Source organism: Rhineura floridana, chromosome 5, assembly GCF_030035675.1.
Source record: "Rhineura floridana isolate rRhiFlo1 chromosome 5, rRhiFlo1.hap2, whole genome shotgun sequence".
Taxonomy (NCBI): domain Eukaryota; kingdom Metazoa; phylum Chordata; class Lepidosauria; order Squamata; family Rhineuridae; genus Rhineura; species Rhineura floridana.
Genome location: NC_084484.1, coordinates 23,817,735 through 23,836,964, shown reverse-complemented (window position 1 = coordinate 23,836,964; position 19,230 = coordinate 23,817,735). Strand labels below are relative to the sequence as shown.

The 19,230-nt window shown below is 40.0% G+C and overlaps 1 protein-coding gene across 1 annotated transcript in view; it reads right to left on the bottom strand.

Moving 5' to 3' along the window:
* Positions 1–2,176: 2,176 nt before the first annotated feature.
* KLF5 (KLF transcription factor 5) overlaps positions 2,177–19,230 on the bottom strand; it is a 32,335-nt gene continuing 15,281 nt past the window's right edge. Inside the window, exon 4 of the mRNA XM_061629981.1 lies at positions 2,177–4,460. Coding sequence (XP_061485965.1) covers positions 4,282–4,460 — 179 coding nt within the window. The 3' untranslated portion in view covers positions 2,177–4,281. The remainder of the gene's footprint in view (positions 4,461–19,230) is intronic.

Sequence of the window (19,230 nt, the reverse complement as noted above, 5' to 3'; positions counted from 1 at the left end):
TCCCTCGGGAAGTAACAAGGAAATAGGCTTTAAAATGTTTTTTAAAGCAAACAAACCAAAGTTTCTAAAGCAGCTTGTTGAAGGAGAAAAGACTCAAATTGCTGCATGAGCAAAGCTCACTGTGCAAGTCACTCCCTCAGACTACAACCTATGTGTATGAATTGAATTACTTACGGTGCAAATTGGACCATATCCTGCACCTGGAATCTTTTTAAATTTGAATATTTCATCTATTGCTCAGAGTCCAACATTAAGCCCCTGATTGGCAATGAAGAGTAAGGCTTGGAATAATTCATGGTTTTCTGGGAAAACCTGAAAACTTATTGAGGACCTCAATGCAAAGACCAGTAGGTCAGCTTGTCTATCATTACTAACCTTCCCCTGAAAAGTACAGGGGCACTGTGCTTCAGGATACTTAGAATTCTCTTGGACAACCATAAGACCAAATAAGCTTGGACGATACTCCATGTGAATTGGCCATGATCCCTAAACCGTGCTGCAGAATGCTGTGCAGCATATGGAAATTCCTCAACAGAAGAGCAGGGTTTCTTCAGCAGACAAATCAATGTGGAAAAGATCCCTTGAAGGCAGAAGTTAGATCTGTGGTTTTCAAATCTTTTAGCTTCATTTTGACTCCTTAATACTATTTTTTTTCCAATGAAGGTCTTCAACTTTGCAGCCAATATAAGCAAGCAACTTTGAGTTCTGCTTTGCATACATTCTGAAACCCAAGTGGACAGTGCTGCATCTGCATAGCACACACATACAGGCACACACGTGCATCTAAGTGGTGAACCTCAACCTGATGCCAAGGGGAAAATTTATTGAACTGAATGAAAAGTTCCAATGTTAAATTATAATTTCAACATTTTCTCCTATTTTTAAAAAAGTACTGTTTTAGAGTACTGCTTCTCCAAAGTGTGTTGCCTAAAATGTCCACTGAGAGTGTATGTTGGCCAAACAGGACTACGTGTAGGGAGTGAATGGATCCATGAGACAGAGGTGTGCCTTTCCTAAAAACACCCTGAGTGGCTATCCTCAAGAAAATAAGTTATTCAGTGTACATGCAGTGTGAATGGTGGCACAGCAAGAATTCAGGCAAGATTTTACTATGTAAATGATGGCCTAAATAATGATCTGAGGTACAATGCAGTAAGTCAAGCAGTTTTTAGGACTCATTGATTCCTGGAAGAGACTTCAACTACAATGCTATACTCACTTACTTGGGAGTAAGTCCTACTGAATACAATAGGGCCTTCTTCCAATACACATGTGCACTGTTAAGCACACTTTACTTTGTCCCACTTAAGTCAATTAGAGCTGAAAGTGCTTCACTTTTGTTGGGATTCAACACACTACTTCCCATTATAATGATTGGGGCAGTAATCCTCAATACAAAGGAGGAAAGGAGTAAATAAACATGGGGGCTTATATTCAAGTAAACATGCATAGGATTGCTCTGATTAATCATGATGCATTGCTTAGTCTCCCATGTAATTTATATCTTTAAGAACAAGGACTACCAAGAGTAAACATCGCATTAACTGTCTTGTACTGCTTGCAGCATTTCCATTTCTGCCTCTGAAGAAGACTGTCAACTATGAAATCTTATTCTGTATTCATAAAGTCTGAAAGGGCATTACTTTATATTTTTTAATGTTTTGTTTTTTCTTCAAAAAGAGACTGCTCACAGATAATTTTCTGAAACCCATGAGAATGAGTAGAACTATTACCCAGGAAGACAGAACAATGCTGAAGCCTAATACACTGGACATTTCTATTCAGTTCCTACATTCAGAATTTGGCATTCATTTGAGGTTCATCTCGTTTTGCCTCCCTCGCCATTTTCTGTGTGTCCCTCTTGTCCATCACTGTGTTATCCATACCAGACCCTAGGTTGGATCCACTAGTGTGGTCAGATGCAAACAGAACGGGGCTCCTGTACCTTTTGATACCTGGGCAGAAACGGAATTTCAGTAGGGGCAGGTTGTCACCCTAACAGCCAAAAAACATGGATTTTTCTGCTCCTACAGATATGCAACTGCATTTGAACTGGAAATAAAAATGGAGTGTGGAGGTTTGAGGAGACTGGCAAGAATTTTAAGAACGAGCAGAACACTGCCAGTTGGACTCTTGGCCTGCCTTCAGCTATGACGGCTAGATGTTATAACTCCAGTTTTTAAAAACATTTTTACATTTTAATGATAAAACTTTTTTCAAAGTTACAGAATCTTTTACATTTTAATTACATTGGGGGAGGGGAAATTGCAGTATCCTTTACCTTTTGGAAAGCGACAGGATCTCCCCAATCCAATATTACATAGACAAATACACAGAAGGTTTCTGAACACATTATCACTAGCTGTGCCGGGAATCCACACACAAACATGTGATGTGCATTTGGTACCATAACCTGAGCTGGGGCTGTATGCATGTACCAAACAGGCTACAAATCACACTGACAGCAGTTTTCCCCTTCCATTCCCCAAACAGCTGATCAGTGCAACTGCAACTTGTTTGGAAGGACCACATGTACACAGCCCTGACTGCTGCACACAAACACAGTTAAATCAGGGGCAAAATCCATGCGGAATTAGATTGTACTGGTGGTGAACCAGCTTAGTGTTTTGATATTCTAAACCCACATTCTAAATCCTTCCTTTTAAAGCAATAATTAAGTTTAGCTTATAGTAAAAGGTTTAACATTATGTATTACAGCCACCCTTGTTATTTAAGCTTCTGACAGTTACTTAACCATTCCTATTTTGCAAATATGTTGTACTCTTAAAAGTTTTTAAAAGCTCGATTTGTTTTGAATTCTCAGTGCACAAGAACAAGTGTTTGAATGGCTAGCTCATTAAAACCAAAGCGGTATCATTTTGAGAGGTATTTTTTGGAAAAAAACAATTTTTAAATGTGCCATATTAAACTGTCAAAAGTCAGATGACTGCTACTCTTCCCAAATGACTTCTAGAAAATTCTTTTGTAAGAAAACATTAAAAGCTGATTTGCATATTTACAAAATCTTTGTCATAGCAAACATGCAACTTACAGAACATTTTGTTCTATGGCTATTTATGAATTTGTATATATATATTTAATCTCCACAGAAAAACAACATTTTATAAAATATAACACATATTAAAACATCCAGTAAAATTCAGACAAAATTATGGTGGGTTGTCCTCTTAAGATTCACTTGGCTGTAATTTAAGTTTGTTTTCCTAAACACCGCTCACCAGAGCAAGAGTGTTTTTGGTCAGGGCCTCAAAAACAGATACCAGAGCTTTTGAGACATTACATTTAGGGGCACCTTTCCATGTTATATTTTGCAGACTTCAGCTGGGGTATAGCTATACAATATACTTAAATCAGCTTCATACCAATTAACTGCCGTTACTTTCCCCAGAACAACTCTGGGGATTATAGGACAGAGATTCGTCATCACAGAAAACTGGTGAAAGGGAATGGGTATTCAATACCATTGTGTAGCTACGTCCATAGTCATTTATATTCACAGACAAGAAAAAAACAACTTGCTAGAATGCATTGCTTGTATTTGCACTTCACAGTAAACCATAAACTATGGCTTACAGAGAAGAAGCAGAATCATCATGCGTGCTTCTTGAGCGCTCCTGCTTTGCCCCTGTGTTGATGTAAGTGGGAGTCTTGGCTTGCTGTGTCATCTGAATCTGGGATTGTGGTTTGAAGAAACAAACCACAAGTGAGCCTGGGTTCAGACAACACAATAAGCCAAGATTTATGGTTTGTTGTTCCCGCTCACACTAGCAGAGTAGTGAAGCATGTATGACCATGCTGCCAGACAAGTTAACAACAAATTTCTGGTTTACAGACACAGATAAATAGCCCAAGTCTGGAAAATGGCTTTGAGTGTCTCCATAGAAGCCACACTTGTACAGACTTTCTGCCAAGGTGTTTATGCATATGCATATATAGAACTGATGAATCCATATCTGCAAAATATATCATGGCAGGGAGCCCTGAGATGAAATCTGTGGGGGAGGGGGGCTAGATGAAGAGCAAGTCACATGACCTTAAAATGGTGAAACAATCTGAATATTGTGACAGTGTCTTCCCTGTTTCCTCATAAATATACAAAATATACATTTCCAGTTTCTTTCACAATTTTTCCTGTTTTCAATGGCGAAGAGTTCATATGCAGTCAAACACTTAAGCTAATAAACCTAACTGAATGTATATACTTGAATTGAGTCACTATGAAGTTGCATAGATACCAACAGCCTCACGGACAAGTCCAGCCTAGTTTTGATGTCTCTTCATGTGCAGAGCCAAGTGGTCAGACCGAGAAAAGCTGCGACTGCACACAGCACACTGGAAAGGTTTGGCCCCAGTGTGCTTCCTGTAGTGGCGGGTCAATTCGTCAGAGCGAGCAAATCTCCAGTCACATCCTTCCCATGTGCATTTGTATGGCTTCTCTCCTGGAAACAATCAGAAAAGGCACAAAAATCAGTCACCCCTCAAATACCACTAGCATGCTTCCAATCTAACTGACAAAGTCATACAATGCTCCCTATGTGTGGCAAGCAAGCACATCAAGAGGGCTGCAGTCATCCATTTCCCCTTATGTACTATGTTACTGGATGCAAGGAGCTTGTTATGTGGCAGAGCATTCAAGACTATGACACTATTTGCAATCTGATGCGGGACCATCTAAAAAAGTTCTACTACCCTGTTTTGCATAATGTGCAGAATGACTTAGGGCTCCTTTTGTGATACTTTTGCAGCATGGGAGCTGCTGTGGCACTGCTGCTTCTCACACACTGCTTGGGTAATATCAGAAACCACCAGCCATATGGTAAGATTTCCAGCTGGACATTGAGACTAGCAGAGTGAGAAAGAGCTGCAGCGAGGACACCTCCTACATATCCTGGGACTTCTGTAATTATTCGAGCAGTATGAGAAAGAGACAGCAGCTTCCATGCTGCTAACCCACCCTTAAGAGTTTTCTTTGTCGTCCAGTGTGTTTTTACAACTTAACCAGTCATGTGCAATTATGGCCACATTTAGTCAGGTGCAAGCAGATGATACATAAAAGTGAACAGAAGAACAAAACATCTATCCAGTGCAACATCATGTTTCGAGCTGCAGACCGTCAAGATGCCTCTGAAAAGGCCACAAGGTATGATGTCAACAGCCCTCCTATATTGGCTCTCACCACATCTGTTGAGATATATACAAATGTGCATACTGTTGCCAATTTTTAATTATTTCAAAAATATTGTCCTTGTTTGAGACAAGCAGACCACAGAGAACCCGGTTGATGCACAGTGGGAGCCTGGCAGAACCGAGTATTCAATGTTCCCCGCCCTCTCCCGGACTAATATCAATTACCTAATATGATTTTAGCAATGACATCAGCAGAATATGGACTGGTTGGCAGCTCTGCATTCATTCATTATGACCACATATGCAGACACACATGCCAAATACATAATCATTTTCTATACGTGATGGGGTAGAAAAGAAGAGACCAAAGAGGCAAATGATTTGCCTCCTATACAAATCTGTCGTCGTCACAATGTACATGTAAATGAGAGCGCCAAGAGAGAGGGAAGAGAGTGCAAATCCCATCTTCACTATAGATTCAGTGAAGGCAGAACTGTGCCTTACTTGAGCAAACAGATTTCAGCCGCCTTGCAACCTCTTTTACAGGGTTGCCTCAAAGGCAAACAAGACTGTAAAAGATGTGTTACACATCTTAGAAATACCCATTATACAGATGACGGTCTTATGCCCTTAACCCCAGGGGCAGGTGTACTTTCAAATTCTAGCTATGCATACAAACACCAGGGATTCTCATCACACTGTTTCATCCAAAAGTTGCATTAACATTATAGACATCATCTACAGAAAGTTTGTTTACACAACATTTCAGTGAAGATGGGGAAGATAAAGGTGTAGGAGGCAGGGACTTAAGCCTGATACCAATCAATAGAGGGTGGGGAGGGGAGAGAGAGAGTGAACCACACTAAAAATGAACAGTACTGAAAGAGAAATACTCCTGCCAGAACAGCAGATATGTAGACACAAAGGCTACAATCCAGCTAAATTTGTTACGATTAAATTCAACTGAAACCAGTGAAACCAGTTAGGTCACAGCTAAACATAAGCCCCACTGAAAGCAATGGGGAATTAATTTAACTGCAGTGTAAAAACTTGTTTCGCTGGTTTGAGTCACAGCAAATTTTAGATGGAGTGTGTGCTTTGCGTTTACATCCACTTTTCTGGCAAATGTACTTATCTTTTGGTATTGTTTAGAAAGAAAGGAAGCCATGAACTGGAACATGGGGAACAGAATTTATTTAACTGGAAACCAAGGAAAAGGGCACAGAACTATGTACTCAGTACTCAAAGGCCTTTGTATGTTTAGGATTTTTTAAAGCCTTTCTCCACTTATAAGATCTACCAACTTGTCTCAGTATGTTAAAGCCAGATTCTCAGCAAGACAACTTCTATGACTGATCTGATGCCCAAATTCTTATGCTGCCAAAGATTAAAATGTGCTTATGTGGCTAAAGTTTACTTTTATCAGGAAGAAAAAGGCCCAAAATGTTTCAAGTTGGCCTACTGTTAGCAGCATAAGTAGCCAGCTATTTTGAGGTGACCAGTACTTGCAATTCCCAGCGACTTCAACTGGCACATACCATACTTAACACCTCTGAAATTCTGACCACAGATTTATGTAAGTGTCCAATATAGATTTAATTGCACAGCTTTACACAGTCCATTTGGAACATGTTGTCAGATAGCTAAATATATGGCCGTTTAATTTAGTGCCCTAAGTGGGATATTTTTAAGCACACCTACACAATTCATAACTATTTTTGTTGAAATTAGAGTATTCACAGAAAGGTAGGCCAGGGAAAAGATTTGTTTCCTCACAAGCATGAAAGAGTCAGTTGAAGTAGATTCTGGCCAAATTTCAGTCATTTAAAGATAAGAGTCATTTCTATAGTTTACATTGTATATGATACACATACATACAAAACTGAATCTGTTCTTTGTAAGGACTAGGCTTCAGTAGCCAAAGAAGAGTACTCTACTTTCACTGTAGACCCATTCTTTGTCCTCACTAACCACCTGCCCCGTCCACCATTTCCTTTTTACCCCACCTTACCACACACCCATTTTAACTAACAGGTACAGGGAACAGAGGAATGCAACAGTGGACAAAGGGGAAGGAAAAGGGGGTAAATTTGCAAGATGCAGTCACACAAACACACCACTGCTTTTCCTTATAAGTAATTCACACTTTGTTCAAGGGCACTAAATAACAGTGTGTAGGATTGCCATCTTGGCTGGGAATGAAAATTAGGAGTTAATAACTAAAGGCTTACAGACGAGGTAGGGTCTGGGTTTTTCTAGGAAAGGGAAACAGCAGGAGGTGTATCATACAAAGAGATGCTGTCACCCTGAATTTCTCTGTCCTGGATGACTCAACTAAATTATTGTTCCCTTTCTAATGGTGGCTATCCTAGAACTCTAGGACACTAACTGGATGTTCCAACCTGTGGAAAATTTCACCCACCATTTAAAAGCAGAACACCATTCAGAAGAACAAGATGCGTTTCTCTCATTTTTATAGCATGATTAGCACAGAAGCAACATTTGGCAGAGAAGCAGCCAATTGAGTTCAGATGGTTACATTCTTAAAACAAGGCATGTCCCTGCCGCATAACATGCAGTTATCTATATGACATTGCCCCAAAACCTGACCGTTTGAGACCACCAATTAATATTCTGTAAGCAGAAGGTTGAGTTTACACCTCAAAGAAGCTGCCAACATTATGCAGGTCTTTTTGAACAAAGAGTTCTTTGGCATTTTTCATGCTACAACAGTTCCCCCCCCCCAAAAAAAATGCCATTAAAGGAGACATACGTATTCTGAATTTTAAAATACACAGGTTCAGGAGTCAAGTGTGCCTTTGATTTTTGAGTGCATATGAAGGATCTTTTCCGAGAAGCGTTCACTTTGTGTATCTGATTTGAGACATTGTCCTATACCAACCTTTCCCAACTAGTGGGCCACCAGATGTTGTTGGACCACAATCTCCATCTTTCCTGACCACTGGCAATGCTGGCTGAGGCTGATGGGAGTTGTGGTCCAACAACGTCTGGTGGCCCACTGGTTGGGAAAGGCTGTCCTATACAATCATATTTCACAGAACTGCCCACCCCAACAGAGGATGATTGGAAGAAAGCAAGGCCAGAGCAGTGAATTGTCCACAGGCAGTTTCTTCTGCTGGTAGATATTTTGGGTTCATGGATGCTTTTATATTAATTAATCAGTTAATCAATTATTCAGCACTGGTTAGGCCTCATCTTGAATACTGCATCCAGTTCTGGTCTCTGCACTTCAAGAAGGATGCAAACAAACCGGAACAGGTTCAGAGGAGGGCAACAAGGACGATCAAGGGACTGGAAACAAAGCCCTATGAGGAGAGACTGAAAGAATTGGGCATGTTTAGCCTGGAGAAGAGAAGACTGAAGGGAGATATGATAGCACTCTTCAGGTACATGAAAAGTTGTCATACAGAGGTGGGCTGGGATCTCTTCTCAATCGTCCCAGAGTGCAGGACATGGAATAATGGGCTCAAGTTGCAGGAAGCCAGATTTCGACTGGACATCAAGAAAAACTCCCTAACTGTTAGAGCCATAAGACAATGGAACCAATTACTTTGAGAGGCAGTCAGCTCTCCGACACTGGAAACATTCAAGAGGCGGCTGGACAGCCATCTGTCAGGAATGCTTTGATTTGTATTCCTGCATTGTCCAGGGGGTTGGACCTGATGGCCTTATAGGCCCCTTCCAACTCTACTATTCTATGATATTCTATGATTTTTATCCTGCCCTTCCGCCCACCAGCCCAGGGCGGCAGCTTGTCAGGGAGAACTAGGAGTTCCCATGGAGGAACACAGTTTGTTCTAAAGAAATATAAAACAAAGGCAGCCATATTGGTCTCTAAAAAAAGAGAGAGAGATCACCATTTTGTGACATTTTGGTTGGTCCTAATAACGATTATTGCCCAGCTATGGATTTTAAAGTTTACAGTAAATGGATATAGAGCTTTCTTTCATTGGATTGCCTTCAAGTCGATCCCAACTTATGGTGACCCTATGAATAGGGCTTTTGTGGTAAGCAGTATTCAGAGGTGGTTTACCATTGCCTTCCTCTGAGGCTGAGAGGCAGTGACTGGCCCAAGGTCACCCAGTTGAGCTTCATGGCTGTGTGGGGATTTGAACCCTGGTCTCTCAGGTCATAGTCCAACACTCTAGCCACTACATCACACTGGCTCTCTTCCCTTCATTACTTTTTTGCCATTACATGCTGCTGAGCAACCATGAATATTATGGGCAACTAGAGCAAGCAGGCAACTTAACCCCAGGCTCAATCTATGGCTTCTTCTAAGAACCTTCCACATGTGTAGAGGATTCTTGGAAGAAGCCACAGATTGATTTTTTGATAGAAACCACTACATGGACCAACTTACTAGAAGACATTGAAGTGCTATAATCATGCCGCTTATAAAATTGTGAAGTTGAAGGATTATAGTAAAAGGTTCAGGTGAACACACAAAATAGGGATGCTCAATCCATAAAATGGCCTGAAGTCTGCTTGTTTTGCTCTTCGTAAATGCAAAAAGGAAAATATGCAGACTGATAAAAACAAATAAAACCTCCATTGCAGAATTAGTTTTGCACAAAGTGGGAAAACAAGCAGAACTGTCTTTCCAGACAGCCCACTCCAAATGGAGCCCAATACACAATGGAGACAGTGACTACAACAGTTAAGAAAGCTACAAAATTCTAGACCTTTGAAACTATTGTGGTCACACAAAGTAACGTTTTTCACTAGCTAGGGCTAGTTTTCACTGAGCTGTTCCACTTTAGACTGCAGGTGGGGATTCCCATGATTCAGTGCTCTTTTACACAAGAAAATTCCCTGTGCTGAGGAAACAACATATGAAAAAGGGTTTTAGCCTTCTAGAATCCCTGCTTGTTTTCGATGTGGAGCAGAGGGAGGGAGGGGTTTTTTGTGTGCACACACGCGAGGGGGGGAGCGGGCATTCTACCCTGTGGACCTTTACCTGCAGTGGTACAACTCACACATGGGTTTATCAGCTGAGTGAAAGATGGGCCTTAGTTTTTCTGAAGTCCTGAACAAGTTCTGACCACAAAAACAAGATCCCACAGTACTGAGGTGAATACCTAGCCTGCATTCAGACATGTGGTTTATTGTGTTAGTCTTGCAGATTATAATGGTAGTGCTTCTGTCCCAATTTCTAACATTCTTTTCACACTGCAGTGCCTGTTTCCTTACAAGAACCGTGGCTTTTTGACTGACATACCACCATGTTGTGCTAAATTTCATTCACACCAGTGGTCATGGCATGAAACAACAATGAACTTCATTGAACATGTTGCTACTCCCTCAGCCTTTCTGCACATGCACACTTCTGTTCCCCCCATGAAAACGGCAGGAAAGAACTCTTGATGTTTTGAGTTAATAGGGTTGCAAATGGATTTTTTCTGAACTTCTACAATATGCTGCTAGATTTCCAGAAGTGACTTTTACATTGTGTGAAAGATCAGATAAAATGCGGAAATTATCAGGTAAGGAAACACCGGGAAAATAGAATAAACTGTTATCTGAATGCAGCCCTAGTTGACCAATGCTACCCACAGTAATACTGTTTATATTTATATTTAAAAAATTATATACACATATACATTATAACCTGCTATTCTTACAGAACACATAGTAATACTGTTTAAAGCCATGTATCATGAGGTAAATACATATTACTTCATACATGTAACTTTTTGAATGTAGACAGATAATAAAAACCTGGAAAGAAAACATGTTTAAACCCAGAAGTATGTCTCGGTTTCCTCTGTAGTAGTGCTCAAAAAACTAGCACTTAAAAATTGACAAATTTAAGAGGGTTTTCTAGTGTGGAGACACCATGAAAGATGAATATATACAGGGAGGGGGAAAGGAAACATCTAGGAGCTTTTGAGATAGAGCAGAAGAACATGCTTTGGTATTATCGTTCACACATTTCCACATAGTTATTCTGTGGAAAGAAACATGTGGCCCAAATTCCACACACAAGAATCGTTTCAAGTTATTTTAAAACTTATTCCATTTCTTTGCTATGCCGAGCTTTAAGGAGCAGAGGAATCCGAGGTTAACAAGATTTATTTGCTTAAAAAGCAAAGAGACACTGAACCCTTTATGCACTACTTTTACAGGCTGTACAGAACACAAGCTTAATGGTTGCACAAAATACAGAAGCTGCAAAGTTTCAGAAAAATAGCTGATTCTTCTCCAGAAAAATTAGAATGAACATAGAGGGGCTGTGAAACCCAAGAATGCCATCAGTCATCAAATCTAACTGTGCTGGAACTCTGGATCTGGAACATGGTCTCTGTATTAAAACAGGTATTTCACTGTAAAAAGGATTTTTTTTTAGAAGCCCTAAAGTACCAGCAGAACCCCTTCAGTTCAGAGCAGCTTCCACAGGATTTGCTAAAATGTCAACACCGTTCAACTAAAACAGCATGGAGGAAACTGGTACCAAGTTCTGGCCAAGCAGCAACACTCCAAACCTTTCTTCCCAAGCCAGAAATATTATACACATCACTTCTGGGAAAACAGAACTGCTTTCCTTTTAAGTTATGTTTCAACAGGAGGGTTTTTTCCCCTCTCTTCATAACTTTAATTGGATTTCTGCATCATCTTCCAATCTCACACATTTCAAATATTTTGTTAGGCGCAAGTCAATCACAAAATGTATTTTAAGTCCTTGAAATTGCTTATATGCACCCTTTCTTGCTAGTAGATTTATTTACTTTTATTTTTTAAAAATAAAAACAGTTTGGAAAGCATGTGGAATACATTTATGTTAAATTGTTGGTCGAACACCAACGTTTAGTTTGGAATCACTTTAGAACAAGACCACACTGTACAAGATAAGAAAAAGGAAACTAAAAAAAATCTACATATACTTATTGAGCAACTACTGGTGCTACAAATAACACAAACCCTTCTTTTGATGTACCCTTAAGATGAATGCTGAAGAATGCAGTGTCCACACACAGATCTTCAATCATCAAGCAGTATCCAAAACTAAAGCTCAAAAATATCTCCTTGGTGCCATGGTACTGCCCATCCTCAGTTTCAGCTCTTGAACCATGCTGAGATAGGCTAAAAATATGTTACATGCTTTGCCCGGTAAATGATATCATAATTTCTACTAGGATGTTGTTTTATCCACAATAGATGTTGTCATGGGTGCTAGAATTCAAATTAGAAGAAGCAAGTTCTGCATTGGGAAATTCCAGCTTTGGGGTGAATAGCAGAAACTTTTGTGTACTTCTGATCCCTAGATTATATTTTTAAAGAAGGCATCGGTAGGAGGAATCCAGATTTTTATTGTGGACTTTTTTGGGGTGTGTGTGTGTGTATTTTTGGCAAAAATGAAAACTGGAATCCAGATACTGAACGTGGGAGATCTCAGGTACTTCGGAGGTACACAAATGCAGAGACCAGAAAAAGATTCCACCTCTGATCACAAGTCCTCTCCAGATTCCCTCCTCTTACCAGCATCTAACAAAACCTTACTACATACTCTCATTCTCTCTTTCCCCAGCCATAAGGGTTGATCTTTGAAATAAGGGGTTTTTTTGCCAGTAGCTCCTATACCATTACTTCCTTTCTCCCAGTGTATCAGGCACCTACATAGCAATATAACAAAAAAAACAGGCCCCTGCCCCAGGGAACTTCTAATCTAAATTTGGACAGTAGTTTAATGGAGAGCAGAAAGAAAAGGCAGAAGGAAAAACAAAGAGAAGGTAAAAGATGATATAAAACAGATTTTGGAGGTGTCTAGTCATGTGTCTTTATTTTGGATCCTAAGTCGTCAGACTTCTTATGCCTAACATCCCTTCATTTTTCTGTTAGATTATCTTTAATTCATTAGCAAGAACTATCTTAACTGAGACTAGGTACTGGAAAAACCCCATTATTCTAAACACTTAAGAATGGATGATTACAACTTTGGAAACTGCAGAATTGAATACATCAACTGATGTTGTACATAAGAGAAAAAAAAAAGACAGGGCTCCTGTGCCATTAGTAGTTATGTAGAAGACAGATTTTCAGCACACAGCTTACATGGCAAGTTACAGTTGCTGAAACCCTATTTTACCCAACAATTAAAGATGCAGGAGCACTTTCTTCTTTTTAACCTGGCCACCCGAAGGGCAATAATCTCAGCAAATCTAGCTGTTAATTTTTAAGGCAGCTCTCCTGAGTGAGAAATCATAAAATGCCCGAAACATTTAAATTTCCCAAATTAAAACCCCAACTTTAGACAAACTAAAAACTTTTATGACAACCTAATCACTGGGAGATGTTGCATTATAAGCCCAAATGCCCTGAGTTCAAATCTCACCTCAGTCATGGGATCACAGGTTAGCTTTTGACTGCTACTCCTCACTGCTTCTATAATATAGGAATGGTACCGGCTACCTTATAGGGCTGTTGTAAGAATTCCTGAAATAAGTATGTGAGGGAGGTGCATCTGAAGTGCTTCGGAAAAGTACTATATGAACATTCCATGTAGATCTCTCTACTTCGCGACATACCTGTTATATAACAAGGTAGTTTACCAAGTATAACCTTTTGGAGCACCTGACTACGTTAGATTGTCTTGCTCTGCAGAACTGGACTCAGTCTTCCATTTTGGGTTAGCCACAACACAAACATCGGCTTGTCTTTTCTTTGCTCAACAACAACTGTTTCAGGCTCCAATAAACCTTTAGTCTCTCTGCACCAGGATTCAACACTGTTATTCCTAGGACATGGTTAGTACAGTGTTTTATTTTTAAATGTAAAAACGATCGTGTTTTAAAATAGATTCATGGGGTGGAGTTTTGTTTTCTACTGGATTAAGAAAAGAAGATCCAAGAATTTGAAAACAAAACACGCACACACACAAAGCACAGTTGTAGAAATAGTCCCAACAAAATAAGTTAGCAGCTTTGCATGGAGGACAGGTAAAGGGGAAGTTCATTCTTTGATAAAAGCAAGCTTGTTCTCTCCACCCACCCTGCTGCAGTTGTGAATAAAGTACACTGTGTGTTCTACTGAAAGGAAGAGGCTCAGAGTAACTGAGTCACTTAAGCAACTTCTCCATATCCTCTTCCTTTATTCTTTATGTTCTTCTGGTTGTCTGTCACTCATACACCTCTCTAGTCCTCTATTTTGGTATACCGTAACGTAGCATTCCTATACCCACTTACCTGGGCATATGTCACATTGCACTCAGTGGGACATACTTCTAAATAGATATGTACAGGATTGTATTGTTGACTTATTTGTCTCAAATGGCCCTGCTTTTTTTTTTTTGCCTTCTTATTATCCTCAAGTTTTTAGCTTTTAGTTTTCCAACTCATGCTCTGAGGAACCCCATGCAATGCAGAGCGTCCTGAGGAAAACTGAGATGGAAATCCATAGCCTTCCAGATGTTGTTGGACTACAATGTGCATTGTCCCTGACCATGAGCCATGTTGGCTGGGACCAATGGATGTCTTAGTCCAATGTCTAGAGGTCTACACGTTCCCTATCTCCATCTCAAAGCATAGCATAAAAGCCACTGTTCCAGACCAGCAGAAACCCTTCTTTCCTCATATCTAGAATTCAAATGACACTTGTAAAGAAGCGAGCAGAACCAACCTTCTCCTGTCACAGAGAAGAGCTCCTTGTTGGTACTGGTGGTTTCATCAGTTAGATAATGGACAGGGAACCTGGCCCTCCAGATGCTGTTGACCTACAGCCACTATCAGCCCCAGCCAGCATAGCCAATCATAAGGGATGATGTGAGTTCAACAGATGAAGAGCCACAAGTCCACCATTCTCATGTTAGATCATGTCTAGTAATTTTGTATATCCCCCACCCATTTTTCACCATCATATATAACTAGGTACTTTAGGTAGGGGGAACCTGTGGCCCTCTATATGTTGTTGGACTACATCCCTGGCCATTGTCCATGCTGGCTGGGGCTGATGGGAGCTGGAGTCCAACAAGACCTGGAGGGCTGCAAGTTCCTCACCCCTGAACAGTAAGGAAGGTAAAGACCTTTCTGCATCCGTATAAGAAGCTACTCAAAGAAGCTATACCAAAATGGATGAAAGAACATCTATCTTCTAACAAGTTAGGACACCTTGTCTTAACCCCAGTTTATTCCCATGAACAGGTAGGAAGCTATTACCTTACTAAGACTATCATCCTAAACCCAATTAGTAGGAAGATATTCCCACTGAAATGTCTGAGATCTGGCTGAAGTGTACACCTGAAGCCATGGAGCAGGCATAGGAGGTCATTTACAGTAAAGTCTCAGTCACACCATTAACCTTGTCACTTAGAGAGGCAGTGTGGTATAGTAAGAAGAGTTAGACTGAGAAGATGTTCATTCAAATCCCTCTCAGCCTTGAAATTCACTAGGCGGCCGTGGGCAACTCATTATCTCTCAACATAATTTGCCTCTCAGGGTTATTACCACTGTAAAATTGAGATGACCTCACGTATGCTAAACCGAAGTCTTAACAGGAAGGTCAAGAGACAACAGCGATATATCTTTTACAGTAATCTGACAAACACTTAAGATGTCAGTACAGCTCATAAGGCACAGGGAAGGAGTCTTACACACATTTCTTATCAGGCATATCTGGTGAAGCAGTGTTCACACCCATAAAGGCAAGCAGAAATATTTACCACAGTTATTAGACAACTGAGAAATCAGAAACAGAAGTATGAGAAAAAAATGTTAGTCTGACCAAATTACAGTGTAACACACAAAAACAATCCAAGAGTAAATTAACACACTTTCATAAATACAAGCAGTCAAAAAAATATAAACATTAAAAATCACTAAAAAAATATATTTTTAAACCCTGGAAGTCAACACTGTTTGAGGTCAAAAAGTAACCCATACATTTCTTGTTACTAGTGCTGATAAAGTGCTTGCCGCCCTGGGCTCCTGCTGGGAGGAAGGGCTGGATATGGAGAGAGCGAGAGCGCGCGAGAGCGCGAGAGAGAGCAAGCTAGCTACCCTAAAGGTGGGAAACTTGCCTACATTGGCTAGCAACCATCTAATTTTGAGATCATCTGATCTTCTTGAATTCTGAAATGCACGGAGAAATCTATCCATAGATGAATTGTATAAAGGGCAATACAGGCTATAGTGTACATTGTTTTCAGTCTAGCTTAATCTATAGATAAGATTATTTGGTGGTCTATTTCCTATCAGATATTCTGGGAGCATTGTTTAAGTTATAAATGCACATCTAATAAAAAAAGTTAATTCCTGCAGATAAGCAGCCCTTTTATGTTCAGATTCTGTTTTAATATACCAAACTGAAGACTGAAGATTTTTATATATTTTAAATCCATTTTGGCATCTTCAGCAAAAAAAAAAATCACAAATCTTATGGTCAGAAACGTCCCAAGATAACACTGTAGTGGAAACCTGAGTAACTTCACAAAGAGTTACAACACTGTGCCCAACCTTCACTATCCTGCAAATCTAACAAGGAGTTTTCCTAAATGTTTGGTTGACATTGGGAGTTTTTTCTATACAGAATCATGGAAGTACGAGTGTTTTTAAAAAGAACTACTTCAGTTCTAAGTAATGCACTAGGTGTACAATGTGGGGCTTCAAGTAGTGTACATAGGAACTTATTTTGGATTATGTCCAATTCACCTCTATTAGAGGTATCACAGTTTGCTGCACCATATAACAAAGCAAGGTAGTTTTAGCAACAAAAGCTTTGCTGCTGTTTGTTCTATCAAATGATGACCTTTAGTCTTTCTAGCCCCCAATGAACAGGCATGCAAAATTTTGATTGCCTCAAAATGAGTGCGCCATGGAGTATTCTCACAACAATGAAGCTTTAAAGTACTTAAATCCAATGACACTGTTCAATGATATGAGCATCTAGGACCCATTTATGCCTTTTGGCAAACATCACTTTGGTCTCACTGTGGAGGTGCAAAGTGCAACTCGAACTGGCAGGGCTCTTTCCTTCTCACCCAATCATACAGTTGCCAAATGACTAGGAAACACCAGTAAGGCCTGCTCCTGGGCCTTTCACAGCAACTTGATCTATAGAAAACAGGAGATGGCAAGAAGCCCCGTAATCATCTGCAGATGAAGCCACTGTTAAAAGGCATCATCCAATGCAAAGGCTAGCATGACTTCTGATGCTTCCCCATAAATAAAAGTGCTGCTTATCTACCTTTCTATCAGTCAAAGCAATCTTTTTTTCCCCCTCATTTTTTGTGCTTGGGTTTTACATATCTATCCTTAAGTGAATTATTTCCATTTTACAGATGAGGAACAGCAGTGGCACATGGCCAAACAATGAATGAGGACCAAGCTGGTGAGATGTGTTACTTCAGTTGCCTATTCATGGGTGCTTTCCGTTATCTCAAACATATGTACAGGCATTTTTCCCTACACAAGATGAAAAGTCAGCCCCACACTGAAGTCCCTGTTCTATTAGAAGTTGCCTGGTGAAAGCTCAGGATTATTGGAGAATCCCAATTGGCAGGAATTCTTCTTAGCATAACAGTATAGTAAAGGCAGTTTCTTCCACCAGACATACAAACACAAAAGAGACTGTCAAATTTTAAGAAGACGATCCATTATAAATCCACACCATCTGGCATGTGTATTTATATGTTCTGCATACAGGGAGGTTTTCTTGTATACAGTATTGGTTCCACAGCTGCTCAGCTGCGTTCTGCCATTCTCACACTTCAAGCTTCAAAGATGGCACATCTAGGCTAAAAGCCACCCCCACCCCTACTTTAATGACAGTGTTTATATAGTTAGGATTCAGAGACTACCACTCATTAAGTTTGACACAAAGTTACGATGAAGATCCCACATTGATCTAGGCAAATCAAAAGCCACTTGAACATGTAACATGCTTTCCAGCAGAGATCACATTAATACTATATATTGAATGCAATAAGACAGGACACTCGAGACTGAAGTTGGGTGTTGCCTAATCCAGCATTCCCAAAGCTACATGTTGCAAGGAATAAATCAAACCAGAGCATCCACCTACATGTATTGCTGCCCACGAGGGGTTTTTATCTACAGTTTGTGTGCACTTTGCAGAGAACTGTGTTTAGCCATCTAGGATAGGGATAATTTAGAACTGAACAAAATGATCTTCTATCGTATGAAGAGGAGACAACTTTGGAACAGGGGTAAGATACCTACCAACCACTAAATAATGCTGCCCAACATGGATTCCATTAGAGCACCAACTGAAATTACTCTCCAATCTGATTTTATATGAAGGAGGACTGCCTTCTCACAAGAGATCTGCATATTTCATTTCCAATCTAGTCTGATGAAGAGTTTGAGATCTTGAAAGCATGCTCATGATTGACATTTTGACTGGTCCTAATAAAGATATTTTTCAGGCTTTTTTGCATTTTTTTTCTAATAGACCAACCAGCTATCTATAATTTGATGGTCCTAGATGTTTCTAATCTTTCCCCAATGGGGGATGCAGATCAGCAAGCGAACAGGCAACATCATTTGCTTTAGAAAAAATGTTGGGAACCTGTGGCCCTCCATATATCACTGGACTACAACTCCCATCATCCCTGACCACTAGCCATGCTGGCTGGGGCTGAGGGAACTTGGAGTTCAACAACATCCTGGAAGGTCACAAATTAATCTCTCCCACACCCACCCATTCAGTTTCATAATACAGACCAGGAAACAACAGGATCCCAACTGCCCAAGGAAAGCTTCAAGATTTGTCACAATTAAGGATCTTCTAAAGTTGCTGGCAGTTCCTGACTAAGGTCACCATTGTTTTGTGGGTGTTTTCAGAATTAACAGTTTACAGCTAGCAACAGTCTTCCTTATCAGGCATCAAATATCCTGGAAGTGAAGCTTAATCCCTCTGAGAGAACAAGTGACATGTTTTCAGCAGACATTAAGCATTTAATTAAAAACAAAATTTGTTGGTTCTAAGAGTTAAAAAAGCCTCATTGGCACTGTTAAAATCCATGATGGCAAATAAGCCTCTTATAAAAAAAGAAGAGGCAAACCTGCAATCATTCAGGGAACACTTGAAAAATAAGGTAGGCTGTCA